The sequence below is a fragment of the Schistocerca piceifrons genome, chromosome 1 (assembly GCF_021461385.2).
Source record: "Schistocerca piceifrons isolate TAMUIC-IGC-003096 chromosome 1, iqSchPice1.1, whole genome shotgun sequence".
Lineage (NCBI taxonomy): Eukaryota > Metazoa > Arthropoda > Insecta > Orthoptera > Acrididae > Schistocerca > Schistocerca piceifrons.
Window position 1 is genome coordinate 459,709,134 of NC_060138.1, and position 23,728 is coordinate 459,732,861.

Here is a 23,728-nt window from a genome sequence, read left to right on the forward strand (position 1 = left end):
CAGATTACAGTGGCTGGCCAACCACAAGAATAAAAAGGGAAAGCCAGCCACTCTGCAATACATTAAAACCTATACCTAAAAGCACTAGGGTGGAGGACACATAGGGACAAAGGACATGCACTAAACCCTACATAGAAGTATAAAACCCACTCTAACGGATAAAATGTACAACTAAAGCTGCTGTGGAGGCATTGTCGCTCAACACCGGAGGCAGGGTGCTGGGAAAGTTAAAAGTCTGCTGCAGAGCGGCTAAAAGTGGGCAGTCCTGCAAGAGTGTACGACTGTCATGTGGGAGCCACAGCGACACTGATGTGGGTACTCGCGACGGAGTAAGTAACCATGTGTTAGCTGCATATGGCCAATGCAGAGCTGGCAGAGGACAACTGATTCCCTGCGAGAGGTCTGCATGGAAGACTTCCACACATTCATAGTCTCCTTAATGACACGCAGTTTGTTGTGTGTGCTGTTACTCCATTCCATCTCCCAAAGCTGGAAAACCCTGCAGTGTAAGACAGAACACAGGTCAGCTTCGGAGATGCCTATCTCCGGAAGCAGTTTCCACGTCGCCTGTTTGGCCAGCCTGTCGGCAAGTTCGTTGCCAGGGATTCCAACGTGTCCTGGGGTCCACACAAACACCATGGAACAGCGGGACTGTTCCAGGGCATAGATGGACTCCTGAATGGACGCTACCAGAGTGTGGTGAGGGTAGCACTGGTCGATAGCTTGTAGGCTGTTCAATGAGTCAGTGCACAGGAGAAATGACTCGCCAGGGCATGAGTGGATGTACTCAAGAGCACGAGATATGGCCACTAGCTCTGCAGTGAAAACAGTGCAGCCAACTGGCAAGGAGTGCTGCTCAATATGTCCTCCATGAACATATGCGAAGCCTACGTGACCATCAGCCGTTGAGCTGTCAGTGTAAACTGCTTCAGAGCCACAGAACACGTCAAGAATCAAGAGGAAGTGACAGCGGAAAGCGGCGGGTTTAACGGAGTCCTTAGGGCCATGCAAAAGGTCCAGACAAAGCTGCGGCCAAAGTTTACACCATGGAGGTGTACGTGAACGGACCGCAAGTAGAGGTGGTAAAGGGAAGGACTCCAGTTCAGAGAGAAGGGACTGCACGCAAACCACAATCGTTATCCCCGATCTGGGCCGCCAATGCGGGAGATGGACTGCCACGGGTGGGAAAAGGAGACGGTAATTCGGATGCTCAGGGGAACTATGAAAGTGTGCTGCGTAACTGGTGAGCAGTTGCGCACATCTGATCTGCTGTGGAGGGACACCAGCCTCTACCAGTACACTGGTCACTGGACTCGTCCTAAAAGCTCCTGTCGCTAATCTAACCCCACAGTGTTGCACAGGGTCGATTAAATGCAATGCTGATGGTGCTGCCGAACCATAAACCACACTCTCATAGTCAATTAGGAATTGGACAAGGGCTGTAGAGCTGCAGCAGTGTACAGCAATCTGCACCCCAATTGGTGTTGCTCAGGCAACGGAGGGCATTGAGGTGCTGCCAGCACTTCTACTTAAGCTGCCGAAGATGAGGGAGCCAAGTCAATCGAGCATCGAAAACCAGTCCTAGGAATTGATATGTCTCCCCTACAGTGAGTGTATCATCATTAAGGTAAAGTGCGGGTTCCGGATGAACGGTACGACACCGAAAGAAGTGCATGACACACCCAACTTAGCGGCTGAAAACTGGAAGTCGAGGGCTTGAGCCCATGACTGTGCCTTGTGGATGGCTCCCTGGAGGCGCTGCTCAGTAACAACAGTACTGGAGCAGCAGTACAAAATGCAGAAGTCGTCTGCATACAGAGAAGGTGAGATGGAGGGTCCGACAGCTGCTGCTAGACTGTTATTGGCCACTAAAAATAGAGAGACACTCAATACAGAACCCTGCGAGACTCCATTCTCCTGGACATAGATGGAACTGATGAGGCTGATGGGCCTATAGCTATCCACATCAAGCGGGCTTTTATCATGGTTGAGCAACGGAATTATGGTGCTCTCCCGCCATTGCGATGGAAAGACGTCATCGCACCAGATCCAGCTGAAGATGACAAGAAGATGTCGCTTGTAGTCAGATGAGAGATGCTCAATCGTCTGGCTGTGGATGCGATCAGGCCCAGGAGCTGTGTCGGGGCAATGTGCAAGTGCACGGAGGAGCTCCCACTCTGTAAATGGGGCGTTATAGGAGTCACTGCAGCATGTAGTGAATGAGAGGAGGTTCCCTTCCAGCCGCCATTTGAGTGTGTGAAAGGCTGGGGGGGGTAATTCTCCGATGCAGAGGCTTGAGCAGGCCCAGGAGCTCGGCAACTGTGTTTGTGTCGGTACACAACTTGCCATTTATGGAACACCGGGGACAACTGTTGGGGCCTGGTACCTGAAAAGACATTTGATCTTTGCCCAGACTTGGGGAGGTGCCGTGTGGCATCCAATGGTGGAGACGTATCTCTCCCGACACTCCTCCTTCCTTTGTTTGATAAGGTAGCGAACATGGGCACAAAGCCGTTTAAAGGCTATGAGGTGCTCCAGGGAAGGGTGCCACTTATGCTGCTGTAGTGCTCACTGATGCTCCTTAATTGCTTCAGCGACTTCCGGCGACCACCAAAGGACTGCCTTACGCCTCGGGCACCCTAAAGAGTGAGGGATCGCATTTTCTGCCGCAGAAACAATTGTGCTAGTCACCTGCTCAACCATCACACTGGCGTTACTGTATGGGGGAGATTCAGCTGTGACAGCAGAGGTGAAAGCTCCCCAGTCTGCCTTGTTTGAGGCCCATCTGGGCAGGCATCCATGCGCCTGACGCTGGGGCAGTGACAGGAAGATGGGGGAGTGTTCACCGCCACATACGTCGTCATGTGTTTTCCAGTGAATAGATGGGAGAAGTCCTGGGCTGCAAACTGATAAATTAATGGCCAAGTAACTACCATGAGCCACACTGAAATGTGCGGCTGCCCCAATATTTAAGAGGCAGAGGTCGAATTGCGACAGTAAAGTTTCGACATATCTGCCTCAACCAGTAAGCATGGTGCCACCCCAAAAGAGGTTATGGGCATTAAACTCTCCCAGAAGTAGGAAAGGTTTAGGGAGTTGATCAATCAGTGCAGCTAATACATTCAGGGGTACAGCACCATCTGGAAGAAGATATACATTGCAGATAGCTATTTCCTGTGTCATCCTTTTCTGACATCCACAGCATCAAGAGGGGTTTGAAGGGGCACATGTTCACTACAGACCGAGTTTAGGACATAAACACAAACTACACCTGACACACTATTATAGTCGCTACAGTTCCTGTAATATCCCTTACAGCTGCAGAGGGCAGGGCTCCGCATTGCTGGGAACCAGGTTTCCTGGAGGGCAATGCAGATAGCAGGTGTAAAGCTTAACAGTTGTCTTAAGCCAGGCGGTCTGGCGAGATCTAGGTCCTCAGTGGATGCCAAAATCTCCACCCCATCCTCAGCCGCAGAGCTTGCAGGTAGCGGTGGTTTGGGTGCCACCACAATTTCCTTGGTCTTAGGGGTTTTCTTTTTGGATTTCTCTTGCTGCTCCTTGGGTTTCCCTGGCTGGGAGGACTTCACTGGCTCAGTCTCCTGGACTGAGGACGAGCATGAAGCCCTACGGCCAGCTGCTTTTGGGCTCTTCAGCCACTGGCGGGTGTCGTCTTTCCCACTAGAAGAAACCTGGGAATGGAGAGTGACCCAAGGGACCTCCTCCTAGTGAGAGAAGCCGAAGAAGACTTACGCTTCTCTGGCTTAGAAGTGGGAACGGACATCCCCGATGATTGGTGTGGGGGGGTGGGGGATGGGGGGTGGGGGATGGGGGGTGGGGGTGTGGGGTGTTGCTCCCGAAGTAGGTGGTGCAGGAGCAGCAGGGAGGGAAATGCCCCCCACCATCAAGGAGGCAGGTGTAGTCTTCCAGCTCTGAGTGGTGACCTGGGATGGCAGAGCTGATGGTGCCAGAACTGTTGTAGCGGCAGCTTAAGACAATGTCATATGCACAGGATGCAGGAATTCAAATTTTCTCTTAGCCTCAGTGTAGGTCAGTCTGTCCAGGGTCTTGTACTCCATGATTTTCCTTTCTCTCTGGAGAACCCTGCAGTCAGGCGAGCAAGGCGAATGGTGCTCACCGCTGTTGACAGAGATGGGAGGCAGAGCACATGAAGTATTGGGATGTGATGGGCGTCCACAATCTCGGCATGTGACGCTGGAAGTACAGCGGGAAGACATATGGCCGAACTTCCAGCACTTAAACCAACGCATTGGGGGAGGGATACAGGGCTTTACATCACACCGGTAGACCATCACCTTGACCTTCTCGGGCAATGTATCGCCCTCAAAGGCCAAGATGAAGGCACCGGTGGCAACCTGATTATCCTTTGGACCCCGGTGGACACGCCAGACGAAATGTACACCTCGGCACTCTAAATTGGTGAACAGCTCATTGTTGGACAGCAAAAGAAGGTATCTGTGAAATATGATACCCTGACCATAATTAAGCTCTTATAGGGTGTGATGGTTACAGAAACATCCCCCAGCTTGTCACAAGTGAGTAACTCCCGTGACTGGGTAGAGGAAGCTGTTTTGATCAAGACTGACCCAGATTTCATTTTGGACAAGCCCTCCACCTCCCCGAACTTGTCCTCTAAATGGTCAACAAAAAACTGAGGCTTCATCATCATGAAAGATTCCCCATCAGCTCTCGAACATACAAGGTACTGGGGCAAATAAGATCCGCTACCATCCTTAGCCTGACGTTCCTCCCATGGTATAACCAGGGAGGGAAATGATTTGGGGTCGTACTTCTGTGTGTTGAATTGAGCTCATGATCGCTTAGAGGCTGTTGGTGTTTCACAACCAGTAGGAGATGATGGACTACGCTTCATCGCATGTCATCCGCCCCGATGCCACCCACACCGACCAGGGGCCCTCCCCACGAGTGCCACCCAGCTACAGCACATCCTGGCAGGATGGCCATTGCCGGGAGTCCCAATGCCCCAGGTGGAAGAGCATCTACCCCTTGGCATGCATGGGGAGTCAACGGCGCATGTATCACCAGAGCTATCCCTGTGTGGTCAGGGGGCAACAACCAACAGAGTATGTGGCAGCCCCACCACAACGGACTGGCTACCGTGCTGGATATCATGTGCAAAGAAGTCCATTGTCATCATCGACGCAGAAAGCGTCACTGCATGGTGCATGGTGGAAAACGCACCCAGGAAGGTGTCCTCACACAAAAGATGGAGAATGGGCAGACTGCAATGCGACGATGAGAAAGTGGGCTAAAGATCTCAATGCATGATGGACACTATACACCTTGTAAGGCGCCCTTCCCCAATTGGCTCGCTCTTCGGGAAAATTTTGAAGAATGGAGGTCAAATCCTACAGGGGACCATCACATGAAGGCCCAAACGTGTGAAACTCCTTTTAGTTGCCTCATACGACAGGCAGGAATACCTCGGGCCTATTCTAACCCCTGGACCCGCAGGGGGGACAACAGACTGAAAATAAGAACGATGTCAAAGATAATCTAATCATATAACAGAACTGATACGAATGGAATCAACAAATCAACAAAGGAGCTCTTCTCCATCTGTTTACTTGTTACAATTCTGATTATTTTTATTGGTTGAAATGTATCAAATGCATATCGTTCAATCCATTACTTTCCCTGATGAAACAATGTGTCATGGCAGTATGTTTTGTTCTGTATTTGTCTGTATGATTCTTGGAGTGTATGATTGCTGCTTGTTTATCACACCAGAGAGATGTCGATTCTCTAATCAGTTCTTTCAAGTTAAGTTTCAAGTTAAGGCTCTTCAGTAATTCCCTCATCCCTACCACCTCTCTTGCACAGGCTGCCACTGATACACATTCTGCTGCCTTTGTGCTCAATGCAACTACAGTATGTTTCAGACTTTTCCAGTACTATGGTGATCCTGCCAGTAATATTACATATCCCATAATACTTTTGCAACCATCTATACGAGTAGCCCAATCAGCATCAGAGAATGTTTCAAGTACTTGACCACTGGGATAATACGTGAGTTCACAATGCACTGTTTCCTTCACTTGTCTTAGTATCCTTTTTGTTGTATTCAAATGGTTCATATTAAATTTGAACAATACTGTCACAACTTTGCCACCGAGAAAGCTACATCTGGTCGAGTCTTCTGTGAAAAGTAAAGGAGTCCACCAATAAGCTCATGATGTGCAAGATTTTTAACTACTTCATCACTAGGGATCGGAACAATTGGTATTTTGCGATAAATGCGAAACAGATGTGAATTCTGTCTCACAATGCAAAAACGTGATATTACTTAATAGATGCTGTTTCAAAGTGAATTGTACTTATACGAGCTATTTATCAGAGATAGTTTGAAACAGATTTTCTGCATGCAATATCAAAAATGTAAGCAGTTACTGGTATTGCACATCATGTGGTGAAGCCCAATTTGGAAAGATTATATGTGCAAAAACCTACATGCAAAATGTAGTGTACGGGTGCAATGATGTATCAATGCACTCAATCATCTGCTGCCATGCCAATGTGGATGGTTGAATGGTCTGTTTAAGATACACACTACGTAATGCAACTAACTACTCAGCCATGGGACCTAGTATTTTATACAAAAGAAACACATCTGTTTTTTCACTTAAGCTTAAAAGATAGTAAAATACGGGAAGTTTTAATGTGGCAAATTAGGTGGTGGATGCTTTGAGCTGTAATAGCATTGAATACCACTAGAGGTCGGGCCTGAACTACATTGTTAACAACACACTAACTTCAACAAGCAATTGCGTTCAGCTGTCCCTGAACACTTTTTGTTGTGCATTGCTCAGTGTTTTTTTTTTTTTTTTTTTAAAAATAACTGCAGCAACTAATCCTGGTCCATCACAGATTTTGATTATGACCCTTACAACGCCAGAAGAGATCTGCGATCCCTGTGACAAAGTGTCAGTTCTGCTGTAGGCTGCTGCCTGCGAAATGGAGGCGGGATTTGTTTCCCCGCACCACTCCTTCCCCTATAGTGGTCAGAATTCTAGTCTGTTTATGCTCGCACCATCTGGTAAATAGCCTATAGTGCCCACCCTCTGTGCTATAGCAACTGGAAATAAAATCTGTAATGATTTCTACAGCACCAAAATTATTCCCTTAACATTAAAATCAAGTCACCGTACATTCGGTTCTAGTTCTATGTTGAAGTGCCTTGTCAGTTCTATCTGTAGCGTTGTCAGGCATGGGTCATAGGGCTATGAGTGCCCACGAAATGTCAAAATCAGTAATCTGCAGATTTTTTAATCTTCAAATTGAGCAAGAAAAGTCAAATAATGTTCAGAACCACCTTATATTGGAGACACCGTCACTTAACTGATAGGAAAATACTGCTGCTTTTCAACAGAGCAATCATTTTTGAAATCTTAAATGCAGCCAAACGAAGAAAACAAAGGCCATTTCAGAAGAAAACAGTACTGAAGTTTTTTCAAAAGCAAACATTCCAGTCAAAACATTCACAATCAGCACTTTTTTTGACAGTTTCAAATAACTAATAATTTGTTTGTCTTTGTTTAGCATGACAACCTTTTAAATTTGTCAGTCTAATCATTAACAAACAAAGAAAACAGATGCGAATTTCAAGAAAAATAGATGCAAATTTTGCAAAAAAATAGATGCAAATTTTGCAAAAAAATAGATGCAAATTTTGCAAAAAAATAGATGCAAATTTTGCAAAAAATAGATGCAAATTTTGCAAAAAATAGATGCAAATTTTGTAAAAAATAGAAGCTACATTTTCTGGTCCCTACTCATCACACTTCTCATCAAGGAAATTCAGTTTCATTTCCATCAGGGTCTTGGCTGCCTTTGCATTCTGAAGTCCAAATCTATCAAGTAGTTGACTGATGAACTGCTTCTGAGAAAGACTAACTCTTACATCTTCACTGTTCTCAAATTTCACTCCTAACACGTCTGATACCATGCCCATGTGCTTGGTTTCAAAGCAACTTTCTAAAAGAGTTTTTACCTTTTGCTGCATCTCTTCATTTTGTGCAAATGCAAGCACATCATCCACATATAGAGACAGAAGAGCTTTTCCTTTCTTTGCATTTAGCTTGTTGACACATGAATCTGTATCCTTTTGAATAAATCGGAATTTTTCTAGCGCGCTATTTAAATGATAATTACAGCATCTGCCACTTTGTTTCAGTCAATATACTGACTTGTTTAACTTACAAACCAAACTTTTTGGCTCTTCTTGATGAAACTTCTGGATGGAGCATATATACCTTCTATTTACTATGCAGAAGCGAAAGGCATTCTTCACATCATACTGACCAATATGACAATTTTTCTCAACGTTGGCTGCTATCAATCGATGAATCATTTTCAAATTTGAAATAAGAGCATGAATATCATTATAGTCTACGCCTTTTAATTGACTAAAACCCTTTGTGAGTAAATGAGCTTTAAAACTCTGCTTCTCACCAACTGTCTTCTTTCTACATGTCCCTGTTTTTTTTAATATAGGAATTACACCAGATGGTAGCTCAACCAATTTCCAAGCATCATGATTCTCCAGGGAGTTAATTTCTTCATTTATTGCTGCTATCCATTCCATTGCCTCATTGGAATTAATTGCTTCATGATAGGATAATGGTTTTTCACTGTTCCTTTCTCGCACAATGTGTATTTGTGCTTCTTTAACATAAGCTTTCTCTTTGGAAAGAAGTGTCATTGGATGACATTTGCTTAAACGTGTTTTTTCTTTTGTTACATTCATTCTTGGCCTGTATCCACTTTGTGAAGTTTCAGCACATTCCACAAATTCCCGATTATCTTCAGTTTCTTCCAAACTTTCCTCCTGATATGAGAAACCATAAAATTTCTCTTCAGTGTTAGAATCTTCTCTTTCACTTTGTATTTATGCTTCAATACTTGGAAACGATAATGTTCTGTATTTGTACAGTCCAATAGAGTCTTTCTGTTTCTTATTTTCATTTGAGCATTAACCATTCAAAAACTCTTTGCATATAAATTCCCTGGATTCTACAAACCGTTTTGTTTCTGGCATCCAGATCCTGTCTCCATAGCCATATGGAGAATATCCTATAAGAACACCTTCTTCTGCCCATGTGGATAATTTAGAACAACGTCTTTCTTTGGGTATGTGAACAAAAACTTTGCATCCTATCACATGTAAATCTCTTACACTAGACTTTTACCTGTCTGCGATTCATAAGGCATTTTTTCATTGTTGTGGCTATTTTTAACACAATATTTTATGTATATCACAGTGTACGTCAGCTCAGATCAAGAACACTATGGTAAATTACTTTCTAGTAACTGTGACCTTACCATATCCATTAAAATGCTTTTGAGGCATTCACCTGTACTGTTTTGCTGTTGTGTGTATGTCACTGTTATTTCATGCCAAATTCCTTCAGATTCACAGAACTGCGACCATTTGCACAAACCAAATTCTAGGCTACTGTCCATGTGAATTCCCTTAAGTGTCTTCCGGTTTGAATCCTCCATTTCTTGAATTCTTCAAATACTTCACCCTTATTTTTTAAGAAAATACTCATAAAATATCTATTGCTTCCAAAACTTGGAACACCAACAGGTCACATGAGATCATCATGAACAAGCTCTGAACTGGCTGTTTGTTCCTTCGAGTCTTATTTACCGTTTTCAGAAATGATCTTTGCGTTGATTTACCTACCATACAACCATCACAGAGGTTAAATAACCTTTTCCATAATCTAATCCTGGGACTGCTTCCTTTCTTATCATGTTGTTTACTGAATGCTTACTAACATGCATCATTCAACAATGCCATAAATATAGCGATTTTGTGTTAAATTCGTTATTCTCTATGTTTATTTACCTGTCAACTGCACATAGCTTCAAATTTATGTAATATAAATGACCTTTCTGTTGAGTTTTAATCAGCAGTCTTCCAAACTCATCATTGATATAGCAACCTTCTCTGTCTAAAATGACTTTTTACAGTTTTCAATGACCTGCCTCACAGATAAGACTGCATGATCGAACTCTGTCACAAGCAGTGTGTTGTTAGCTATGAATTCCTTAGCCAAATCTTCATTATTAATTGTCTTCGGCCTTACTGTACCTTTTTCCATGGCCTCTGTTTTTCTGTGATCAACTAAGGTTATGATCTCAGCCAAAATATTTTTATCAAGAGCTGATAAATAATTTTCATTCGGAGCCACGTGATGAGTTGCTCCAGAATCCACTTTTCAGTTACCACCATTCAATTTAACTGTGCCAAGACAGCACTCATATCAACATCATCTAGTTTCTTTTGTTCCTTTTTTAAGTTTACCTTTTCTAGACATGTGACCAACTTTGTGACAGTTATAACAAACAAAACTACCCCTCTATTTTTCTCTGTTTGTTCCTGTCCTTTGCCACATTCCATAAGTGGCGTTATCCACTACTTCTGATTACCAGTATTAACTTTCGAGGATATTACAGAATGTTTACCTTCACTGTATTCGTAATGTCTAGCATCTTCAGCAAGTAAATGGCATTTAACTGTAGCACACTTAAAATCAATATCTGGCAAACAGCACAAAGCCATAACTACTGCATCCCATTCATCTGGAAGTTCACACAGAATAGCCATAGCTAAATCTCCACCTTCAGTTTTGTCACCAACATTCACTAGATCCACTATAATTTTGTTTATCAGTCCTAGATAATTTTCCACAGAGTCACAACTCTTCACTTTTAGTGAGTACAACTTCCATCTTAGTTTCACAGTGTGAAATTTGCTATTCATTGGGGCATGTAATTTTCAAAGTTCTTCCCATACTATTTTTGGATTTGACAAATTTCGTATACACATTAGCTACCTGTCACAAATGCAAAGTACAACTCTTGCTAACGCCTTACCTTGACATGTCATATATGCCTTTCTTATAAGCGGTTGATGCACCTTCACCAGCTTCCATCTCACCAGGCTCAATTACAGTCCACAAATCAGACTCTATTAGAATAATTTTCACCCGATACATTCAAGAAGCGTAATTCACTACACTCAGTTTCTCAATATAGTGCGTCCGTTATCCTTCAGCTCTATGTATTTCATTACTTATTTTACTGCATTTTTCTTTTCTGTGAGATTATCAAACACAGCTCAGTGTCAATTAACGTTTCCCAAATGCAAAGAATGAAAAGTAGGCAAACAATATCGGCAAATATTTCGTCTTTACCATAAGGATGTGTTTTAGATCAGCTAATTGACACTAACATAGTTTTTGTTTTCTTTGTTAGCACAACTGCGCCCATAACCATTCTTATAGTGGAATAAAACTGTTGTATCACACTCATTACATGTACTAAGGGAAAAACTGCATATACCAGAAAGTAGTAACAGAACAACATTAAAACAAGGTATTGATTCCAGAATGAGATTTTCACTCTGCAGCGGAGTGTGCACTGATATGAAACTTCCTGGCAGATTAAAACTGTGTGCCCGACCGAGACTTGGTCGGGCACACAGTTTTAATCTGCCAGGAAGTTTCAAGGTATTGATTGTCTTCTTAAATACTGTCAAAGATAATCCAATCACATCACAGAAAAGGAATGAATGGAATAAATATAGGAGCTCTTTTTCACCTGTTTTTCACTTAAACAGGTCCACCACTTGGGGTCGCTATCAACCAAGCTTAACAACATATGGCGAACCAATTCAGAGATGTACTGCCAGGACCATACAGTTCAGTATAATCCCTATTAGAGGTTTAAAAGAAATGCTTGGTAATCCTTGGAAGAAAGACGAAGTAGTTGTTGCAAAATCCTGTTGAATAAATTTTGAGAACCTGCATTCAAACGAGACTGTGAGACTATTACACTGCAATCACTACATATTTCTCATAGAGACTATAAGAATAAGATAAGAGAGATTAGAATACATACAGAGGCATATATGCAGTCATTTATCCCCTTGCTCAACAGTCAACTGGATTATGACAGAAAATCACTAATACTGGTAAGCTGTACCTGCCTTCACACACTGTGCAGTTGTTCTACTGAGTAATTTGCAGATTTTACAATGTTCACATAAACATTTTGCAAATATTGCTACGAAATGTGAATCTAAAGTGGCCCAGCACAAATCTGGTTACAAGTCTGTTAGGATATATTCAAAAACAAAAGTAAGTTATTTCTGTGAAATGTTTTACTGTGACAACTGGCAAATACTGGATCACTGTACTCCTATTTCCACTGTGTATTGAGCAGTGTAATATGAATGATCTGTACTAAAATACTTCATTTGCCTCAACATCTTGACAGGAAAAAAAAGAGGGTGTAAAATACAACAGAATATTAGGACATTTGTGAAGTATCACTTGCAACAAAACTTCTTCCAAATAATTGAGCCATTTACAAAATAATACAGTTGTGCAGGATACATTATGCATCCAGCTATCTTTGTTTCTTCTTCTACAACTGATAAATGAAATAGGGATACAACACTTCTCTTCTGTTTGTACAAGCACAGTTATTGTACTTGAAAATGTTGAAAAACACCCCAAAACTCAAAGTTTGTTTATGACTCCAAATCAACTATTAATTATTGTAACAACAGCTTTTCATACAAACTGAACACATAAGTGAGTCAAAAAGATGGAAGAGTCCTAAAAGACTAACCCAACAACAATTTTTTCACTGAATTTTGCTACCTACCATCGAAATGAGGTTTAAAAGATCGGGAAAAGAACAAATTACGAGTAGCTTTTATGTGGAACTTCAAATAGCTGTAAATGGTATCAAAAAATTAAGACTCCTTACACAATAAAATAGAGAAACAAAGTAACTTTTATCTATGAAATTTGATTTCAATGAATAATATTGTTTCATTACAATCGAACAGGCAAAGTGAAGCACAATATCATCATGCCACTCTTAACATAATCTTGATTCCTCGCTTGAGATATTCACAAATGCATTACATAATCTGAAGTACTGGTGTAGTTGAGAAAGGCTACACAGCACCATGGAGATAAACATGTTAACACTTTCTAGCAAGATCATAGCTGTACGAAGCCATCCTAGCTGTGTGTGTGTGTGTGTGTGTGTGTTGTGTGTGTGTGTGCGCGCACAAAAGTGCATGGAAAGAAAAAGAGATATATATTTTTTTTTAGCTGCTCAATACAGTGATAAACTGACTTTACTCATTCTCTCGTGAAAAACTCAGTTAAACTATTTTACTTACAAGTGGCTGAACGGTCCATCTTAAGAAGCGCTTTGGATGCATATGCAGCACAAACTTCATAACACTGGAAACAGATACAATAAAAATGAATTATTGTACATATATTTTAAGATTATTTCAGTATCTATGAATTTCAATCAACTGCTCACATATGGAGATGGAAAGATAAAAAATGGGAAAGAAAGGTTTTAAATGGACCAGAATGAGTTGTATAAAATGGGTAACAGCAATATTTATGCAAATAAATTTATTACTCCTGCATCATTTTACCTAATTACAACAAAACACTGTAATTCGCAAGTTCAAAGAGAACAAAGATAGAGCTTTTACATTTTCTGCTTCCCACTTGAAATGAGTCAGAAAGATTACATTAATGCTTCAAAATTACAAAAGTAAAAAGTTAATCAAAAACACGAGTTGTCACAAAGCAGGAATAAGCTATATTATTGTACCCTACTAGCCCCTTAATCTTTTTTAATTTTTTGGGTTAATAAATGTTGTAGTTATGAAATTGTACAGTTCCAATTAATTAATATCTTCCAGTTGTAAATTATTTTGAACAAATAACAATGATCATGTGATGCTGAGGGAATCAAATTAGAAAACGAGACACTTGAAGTAGTAGACGAGTTTTGCTATTTGAGAAGAAAAATAACTGATTATGGCCAAAATAGAGAGGATATAAAATGCAGACTGGCAATGCAAGAGAAGTGTTTCTGAAGAAGAGAAATTTGTTAACATCAAATATAGATTTAAGTATTTGGAAGTCTTTTCCGAAAGTATTTGTATGGAGTGTAGCCACATATGGAAATGAAACATGTATGATAAACTTTTCAACAAGAAGAGATTAGAAGCATTTGAAATGTGGTGCTACAAAAAATGTTAAGGATTAGATGAGTAGATCACATATCGAATACAACTGGGGAGAAAAGACATCTGTGGCACAACCTGACTAGAAGAAGGGCTCAGTAGATAGGACACATTCTGAGACATCAAGGGATCACCAATTTAGTAGTGGAGGGAAATGTGGAGGGTTAAAATTGTAGAGGGAGACCAAGAGTAAAGAGAGAAGATTAAGAAAGATGTATTGCAGTAGTTATTTGTTGATTAAGAGGCTTGCACCGGACGGCTGCATCATACCACTCTTCAGATCGAAGACCACCACCACCACCACCACCACCACCACCACCACCACCACCAACAACAACAACAACAACAACACAATGATCATTAACAGTCACTAATCAATAATGATCACAATGAACTACCGCATTCAGCAGTAACTTTCTTCCAGAGGAACTTAGTGAGCTGTGCAAAGTGAAAAGCCATGTCACACAGCAAAGGCCTATTTTGAGTGTTATGAGTGGTGTTACAAAACTGTCACAGTTTTCTAACTTGACTGACTACCCGAACATTTTATCCATTATAATAAGGTATACCAAAGCTTACAATTTCTTTAGTGAATATCTCGTTTGTACAGGGGTCCAAAGCCTCTATACAGTATTCAAAATAAAACACTGTCCATCACAATCTCCAAAATTTTCCATTTATTTGCTGCTATTGGCCAATTTTGACTGTGAAGTCATTATCAAGCACATACATTGTATCTCTAAGCTACATGCCCAATGTGACACACAAATTAATCCATCAGTCCTCATATGGAACCGCACATCAACATTAAGACAATCTATATTGAATATGAACAGAAAGATTGTAAAACATATGGGAGTATCACATACAATACAGCTTAAAGATGAACTTGACATTTGTCCATTGAAGAACCACATTTCATCATATATGAGCATCAACTTGTACACTTTTTCTTTCAAAAAACTTTGCTGAATAGTTGTTTATTAATATGATCATTTTCATTACCCCTCTGAGTGTTATGTTAATCTCTGTACAGAAAGTACTGTATACACAAGGTGGCATGCAAAATTTCATACATTGAAAATTCTTTGTATAACTTAATAACGCGTGTGTTAATCATCAAGAGTGCGTATGCAGATCGAACATGTGGTGCATTTCTTCTGTGATTCCCTGGAAAACTGTTGCAGTAGCCACTTCCAGTTCCATTAGATTACATGTTTTGTTGTGGTAGACAGTCTCCTTCAAAAGTCCCCATAAGCAATAATCACAAAGATTAATATCCAATCTGTGAGACAGCCATATTGAACCATCCTGAAAATCTTCTAGATGTTGATGGCACATCACATGGTGCCCAAAATGGCCATGGAGGAAATCCAGAATAAAGTTCTGTTTGAGGACAAGCTCCAATTTGCATGATCCATTGGATTTCCATTGGTAACCCTGTTGCTTAAAGCTGTGGAAGAAATTTTTTCTGCAATATGTTCACGTAGTTTGTACTGTTAACTGTGCCACTGAAAAAGATTAGTCCAATAATTTCAAAGCTGGAAATGGTACTCCACACACCCGCTTTTTCTCGATAATTCGCAATCTAATATTCTGCCAACTGACGCTACCATTCGGATGAACGTACATCTCATCAGAGAACCATGCATTGTGAATCACGGCATCATCATATGCAAGCACCAAAGTTACAACCTGTAATTGCCGTACATTGTCATTTTTTCACAAGTTTGTGCAACCTGTCACTTTGTATGGAAATAATTTCATATCAGCAAAACGTGATCTCTGAACAGAACGAGGTGAGATGCCCAGTTTGGCTGAAGCTCGCCCCGTGGATATCCTAGCTCTCCATGTCAAAGCCACTATCACAGTCTCCAGAGCATGTATTGAGCTGGCACAATGTTGCTTTGCTCTAAAATACAGCCATCAGTTTCAGATTTTGTGGTTAGTCTATACACTGTCTGTCTGCAGGGGGGGGGGGGGGGGGGGGGGGGAGGGCACCTCATACAAAAACGAACACGAAAACATCGCCGACTCTCTGCTACACTCTTCTTTTCTGCGTAAAACAACATAATCTACATTTTCTGTTCTAGTGTCAACAAGCCTTTGTGCTACATTTTACTAAAATGAAACAATGGCAACTTGTCTGCGTGATACTGACAAGTGCTGACTTCTGTTGAATCAAGCAGCAATGATGGCTACTTCTCACAACATTCCAATATTGCCATCCTTCAAATAAAATATTTATAGACATCAATATATGACATTTTGTGTGCCACCCTGTTTAATTAAAATTAATTTTAAAATCTCTTTAAACAATGGAAAAGTCCAGGTTGGAATATCAACAATATTAAGAAAAGAATAGATGGATAGATTGCTACTTACTGTAGAGCTGGTACGTTTAGTTGCAGACACGAACAATGAATAGACTTTTATACACTGAGCTCACGGCTAAAGCCTTCTTCAGATATGAAATGAGTGCACACACGCGCGTGCGCGCAAAAGCAGGCACCCTTCACTCATGCATGACCTATCTCTAGCACATTACAAATTAGAAATTCTTCTACTGAACAGAAGGAGAAATTGTCAAGGAGAACCTTTTTGAAATTTAACTTTCTTATCTGTCATATTTGATATCATTTGGTGGCATTATTGTGCACCCCTTTTTTGTAAGAGAGGCAACCTTAATGTGGAATAATGACTGCCATTTCTTCTTCTGGTCAAGGGAAAAGTATATGATGTCAGAGAAAAAAATAATATTGTTAGCTGATCCATTAATTTATATGCACCTGCAGAACACAACAACCGCAAAAGAAGTCTGGGGGGGGGGGGGGGGGGGTAAAAAGGAGTTATGAGATGATTCAGACTTAAAAGAAGATATGGTTTACAGTTTGTGCTCCTTGCGACTTGACTGGAGAGCTGTACCTCAGTAGAAGAATATGCAAGCAAAATTATTTCCATGTCTAATATGTTGAACAGTTTGAATCTTGAAATGAAAGATGTGATACAAAAATATTGTTCAGGAGAGTGAGGATATAACAGTGCCTAACAAGTCTCATAAACTGGAAACATTATTTATTCCATTCACAGGTGGAAATAGATACAAAATTAAGCAAAATGTCTAGAAATACATGAATCTGAGCCTATTACTAATGCGAATAATAACAAATCAAGATGTGTTTTACCCGAGCAGTGTCAAACGCTCAGATCATCAACTATTCTGAAATGATGATGAATGATTAAGTGTCCTATTATTCAACGGACAAACAATTCCAATCTGTTATCATTAGCAGTATATTTAAAAAGTATATTTACAAAGCAGAGAATGGCATAAAAGGCTTCAGGAAATTAGAGAAGAGCTACAGTCGTATGCTGAAAATTATACATGGGAAAAGGCACTTTCATTCTCAAATAAAAAGCCAAAAACCACTAAATAGATTTTCAAAACTAAAAAGGATCTCCAAGGACACATTTTTAAGTACAATGTATGAGTATAGTTTAAGGCTGTGCACAAACAAAGGATTTAAACTATAATGAGACAAGCTCCAATAATCTGCTACAATTCATTCACGTATCACTTTGATTTAGCTACTAAATATGACTTAGATATAGATAACTTAGATGCTGCTAAAGCATTCCTATAAGGCAATTTGGATGAAGAGACTTGTATCATAATCCCACAGATTGATTCTGACATTAGAACTGTTAGGAACAAATATATCTTTAAGCTTCAAAAAGCAGTTTATGGATTAACTCAAGGTAACTGCAATTGAAATATTAAGCTAAATGAAGCACTCTTAAACTTTAACTTTACAAGAAGTACAGCTGATCCACGTATTTACCAGAAGATGGAAATGACATTAACTTTTCCAATTTATGTTGACAACACGTTAATTTTCAGTAATAATACACAAGAGAAGGAAAGCCTCAAAAAGAGATTCAAAGAGCAGTTTCAGTTGGAAGAATTAGGAGAAATGTCAAATTAGCTGACCATGGGACTAATAAGTACGCATGCAAGATATGAGGCCAGAGACAGAAAAAGAGAGAACTGCCATGAGAAATTTTCCCTGCAGAAAAGCTGTAAGCAGTTTGATGCATACACATTTTGGAACAAGACCTGTTCTTGCATACACAATCACCATTTAAGTTGCTTCAACAATGATCCAGGCACACATCACTGGCAGGTGAGATGAGTTACCCCAGAACATTATTCCATATGACATTATACACAAACTATGTCAACTTGCTGAGTTGTTCGTCTCCCTGACCCCTATCATTTGTAATGATTCAAAGTTCAAATGTGGTCGAACCAAGCTTTTTAGGCGTTCCATTTTTGTCCTTTTTTCCATCAATATAGACATCTAAAATTTTTGAAGTTTCTACCATAGTTATTATTTCCTCATTGTTGTTGTTGTTGTGGTCTTCAGTCCTGAGACTGGTTTGATGCAGCTCTCCACGCTACTCTATCCTGTGCAAGCCTCTTCATCTCCCAGTACCTACTGCAACCTACATCCTTCTGAATCTGCTTAGTGTATTCATCTCTTGGTCTCCCTCTACGATTTTTACCCTCCACGCTGCCCTCCAATACTAAATTGGTGATCCCTTGATGCCTCAGAACATGTCCTACCAACCGATCCCTTCTTCTGGTCAAGTTGTGCCACAAACTTCTCTTCTCCCCAATCCTATTCAATACTTCCTAATTAGTTATATGGTCTACCCATCTAATCTTCAGCATTCTTCTGTAGCACCACATTTCGAAAGCTTCTATTCTCTTCTTGTCCAAACTATTTATCGTCCATGTTTCACTTCCATACATGGCTACACTCCATACAAATACTTTCAGAAATGACTTCCTGACACTTAAATCTATACTCGATGTTAACAAATTTCTCTTCTTCAGAAACGCTTTCCTTGCCATTGCCAGTTACATTTTATACCTTCTCTACTTCGGCCATCATCAGTTATTTTGCTCCCCAAATAGCAAAACTCCTTTACTACTTTAAGTGTCTCATTTCCTAATCTAATTCCCTCAGCATCACCCGACTTGATTCGACTACATTCCATTATCCTCGTTTTGTTTTTGTTGATGTTCACCTCATATCCTCCTTTCAAGACACTGTCCATTCCATTCAACTGCTCTTCCAAGTCCTTTGCTGTCTCTGACAGAATTACAATGTCATCGGCGAACCTCAAAGTTTTTATTTCTTCTCCCTGGATTTTAATACCTACTCCGAATTTTTCTTTTGTTTCCTTTACTGCTTGCTCAATATACAGATTGAATAGCATCGGGGAGAGACTACAACCCTGTCTTACTCCCTTCCCAACCACTGCTTCCCTTTCATGTCCCTCGACTCTTATAACTGCCATCGGGTTTCTGTACAAATTGTAAATAGCCTGCCGCTCCCTGTATTTTGCCCCTGCCACCTTTAGAGTTTGAAAAAGAGTATTCCAGTCAACATTGTCAAAAGCTTTCTCTAAGTCTACAAATGCTAGAAACGTAGGTTTGCCTTTCCTTAATCTTTCTTCTAAGATAAGTCGTAAGGTCAGTATTGCCTTACGTGTTCCAGTGTTTCAACGGAATCCAAACTGATCTTCCCCGAGGTCGGCTTCTACTAGTTTTTCCATTCGTCTGTAAAGAATTCGTGTTAGTATTTTGCAGCTGTGGCTTATTAAACTAATTGTTCGGTAATTTTCACATCTGTCAACACCTGCTTTCTTTGGGATTTGAATTATTATATTCTTCTTGAAGTCTGAGGGTATTTCGCCTGTTTCATACATCTTGCTCACCAGATGGTAGAGTTTTGTCATGACTGGCTCTCCCAAGGCCGTCAGTAGTTCCAATGGAATGTTGTCTACTCCCAGGGCCTTGTTTCGACTCATGTCTTTCAGAGCTCTGTCAAACTCTTCACGCAGTATTGTATCTCCCATTTCATCTTCATCTACATCCTCTTCCATTTCCATAATATTGTCCTCAAGTACATCGCCCTTGTATAGACCCTCTATATACTCCTTCCACCTGTCTGCTTTCCCTTCTTTGCTTATAACTGGGTTTCCATCTGAGCTCTTGATATTCATACAAGTCGTTCTCTTATCTCCAAAGGTCTCTTTAATTTTCCTGTAGGCAATATCTATCTTACTCCTAGTGAGATAAGTCTCTACATCCTTACATTTGTCCGCTAGCCATCCCTGCTTAGCCATTTTGGACTTCCTGTCGATCTCATTTTTGAGACGTTTGTATTCCTTTTTGCCTGCTTCATTTACTGCATTTTTATATTTTCTCCTTTCATCAATTAAATTCAATATTTCCTCTGTTACCCAAGGATTTCTACTAGTCCTCGTCTTTTTACCTACTTGATCCTCTGCTGCCTTCACTACTTCATCCCTCAAAGCTACCCATTTTTCTTCTACTGTATTTCTTTCCCCCATTCCTGTCAATTGTTCCCTTATGCTCTCCCTGAAACTCTGTACAACCTCTGGTTCTTTCAGTTTATCCAGGTCCCATCTCCTTAAATTCCCACCTTTTTGCAGTTTCTTCAGTTTTAATCTACAGGTCATAACCAATAGATTGTGGTCAGAGTCCACATCTGCCCCTGGAAATGTCTTACAATTTAAAACCTGGTTCCTAAATCACTGTCTTACCATTATATAATCTATCTGATACCTTTTAGTATCCTCATTATGTGTGACATTTGTCATTGATGTAATACCTGTGGATGTGCAGAACTCAATATGTTGTCTTTATGAAATAGAGGGAGACTATTTGCAGAAAACCACTCAATAATATTTTTAAGACTGCTATTTACTATTTCTTCAGTTCTTTGTGAGAAACACTAGCAGATATAAGATTGAGGCTTTACCAATATTTGACTTACATTCTGGTTTTAACTGCCCACACTCTACTGAATAATCAACAAAACTTATTACAAAAACTGGAACACCTGAGGTGATATAACCTACTTCCATTTATCATTTATCAAAATAAAATGACAAGGATCCAAATCAATAAATAATACATCTGAACCCAGAGCATTTATAGTGTTTTTGTATTGTCTTATTCCACATAAGTCATTCAAATCAATAATAGACCATTAACACAAAAATCCATAAATTATACATTTGAACCCAGAGTATTTATGGTATTTTCATATTGTCTTATTCCACACAAATTGTTCAGATCAACAATAAACTATTTAACACAAGAAGAACCGCACCTGTCATTTTGATGAGTGGTCTGCTTTAGTAGACTTATTTCTTGTAAATTATTTATTTTACAGTTCCCATTTACTATGACTTCTAATAAATGTTTGTGAGCTAGATGTCTGTGAAGAATACAGCAATTAGGACCATTCAGAAAAGTGGCCCAATGAACTCATACTAGAAGGGCTGCTGCCTGTCATTTTCAGGATATGGATGTCTAAACAATAGCTTTATGACTTTTCCACAGCTATTCTTTTTTTCCTTCCTAATTGGTTTACAACATCCTCCTGACCCTTTGTTGATGAGGAAGGAAGCTTTATTGCTCACATGGCACAGTTTGTGTTGACCACATTTCAGTTGCTTCATAATGGTGTTTGAAAGACAGGATTTATCTAATGCAGAAATTTTTAAAATATGTGATTTCAATGACAGACAAAGAATCCGAAACTGAAGATCCTTGTAATGTTTGTGATATTGGCTAATTACAAGAAGATGACACTACAAATGTTACTGACAATGAGAAATATACTATTTAAGAAAGCTTATAAGGGTTTTTGAAGTTCATTTCATGGTATAACAACTTGAAGTTAATTGTTTATGTTGTAACTGAATTATTGTCCTATGTATTTTCAAGCAAGTCAAACAACACAGCGCTCATATCCCCAGCTAACAGTACCACAGATTTTGTGGCGGAGGGAAAGGAATAAATCAAGTGAAAGGAAATCCTTCCAGTGAAAATACTGAAATAGCTAACGATGGAACAACATGGGCCAGTAATATATATTGTGTTTTACATTAAAACACATCTCGCTAAAGGAAGTTATCCATTTCACATTTTGTTATCATATACATTTGGATTAATTATTACATATAAAATGTTCATTGTACCAAGTAGTTGTTCAGAAAAAAATAGAACTACACACTGGTAAACTGTATAAATCATATGAAACAAACTGATATATCTCCAAATGAGTTAACTATAAAAAGAATTTGCAACCACCAAAATGAGGGGTTGGTCCTTCTAGTGTTCAAAGTACCCCCCCCCCCCCCCCCCCCAATATTATTTACAGGTCTTCATTTGTTATCTTTTAAGAACTTATATATAAACATTATTTCTACAAAAATCACACACAAGCTGTAGCATTAATTCAACACACCTCTTCACGCCAACCTTTAAGTGCGATAAATATATTGTTTGCACGACAGTCTTTCAGTACTGCTTCCACTCTGTCACTCCGTTCCCCATAATCTCTGAAGGCAGGATTCAGTTCGACGGCATCGGGCTGAATATGAAATACATCAGGATAGTGATGAAGATGCTGCATAACATCAGGCCTGACCAGACCCACCTGATGTCCCTCAACAATAAAGGGACGACAGTCTCCTTTATGCAAACCTGCCATGGGAAGAAAAATACAACAGTATATAATGTAGTGTTTAACAGAGGTGTATATGTATTCTTTCCACATACTAGAATTTTCTATCACAAATTTGTAATTACCATAGCTGTCCAATCTCAAATGTGGCTGGAATGAAACATTGTAGTTTTTCATTTCTTTCTTTCTGAAGCATTCTGTGTATTAATCAGCATGGAAAATGTGCTGCTGTCAAGTTGAAGTGTCAATTATCTGGGCAGTGTGCTCCCTAAAAATAAATTTTCACCAACACTAATTGGACATCCTCGAAATCTATATGCTGCCCAAGATTTTGCTTTCAATTTGTAACATAGTCTTGATGTCAAATATTAGTTAAATTCAGCCAGTCTGTTCCTTATTTTTTGTGAGGATTACTAAAGGTCAATAAGGTGACTTCTAATGTTCATTTTCAGTTTGAAGAAATTGTAAACAATTTTTGGTTAATACAAACAGATGAAGGGGTGCGTAAAGGCACTCCTATACTAACTAAACATACAGTTAAGGAAACAAAACTTGTGTCAATGTCTGTTACAATACATCCAGAAATCCAATAAAACCTTTCCAACATTGCAGATGACCTTTTGTAAATAGTTATAGCTTTAATATCAACATAAAGTCAATATTTAAAAAAAATAGAGTTCAATGTTTTTATTGTTATTCATCTGTACCTACATGACAACACCGCAATTCACATTAAGTGCTTCATAGAGAGTTCACAGACCCACCCTCCAACTGCATGTGTGAAAAATAAACAACTAAATCCATCCATGCAAGTTCCGACTACTTTTATCACAATGGTCGTTTCTCTCTAGGAAGTTGGAGATTGAAATTTATTGAAAAGGTCTTGCTGCAACAAGAAAAGGCCCTTTTTTTGAATGACTAGCACACCAACGCACTTATCATATCCACGACACTCCTTCCCTTATGTTGTGATACTAAAAAGTCGGATGCCATTCTTTCAATTTTTTCAATGTACTCTGTCAATTCCATTGGTAAG

The 23,728-nt window shown here is 39.9% G+C and overlaps 1 protein-coding gene across 4 annotated transcripts in view; it reads right to left on the reverse strand.

Annotated features, from left to right (window-relative positions):
- Positions 1-23,728, reverse strand: part of LOC124793147 (uncharacterized protein YJR142W) — a 287,324-nt gene that overhangs the window by 247,366 nt on the left and 16,230 nt on the right. For 3 of the 4 annotated variants that reach the window (XR_007016578.1, XM_047257997.1, XM_047257998.1), the window contains 2 exons: positions 22,474-22,712; positions 13,250-13,313 (listed from right to left, as the gene is read on the reverse strand). Coding sequence is in view for 3 of the 4 variants with exons in the window: in XM_047257997.1 (XP_047113953.1) it covers positions 13,250-13,313; positions 22,474-22,712 (303 nt within the window). In the remaining variant the exon portion in view is untranslated. Of the gene's footprint in view, positions 1-13,249; positions 13,314-22,473; positions 22,713-22,817; positions 22,955-23,728 lie in introns of those variants that run through there. The other variant, XM_047257999.1, reaches the window with a different exon arrangement.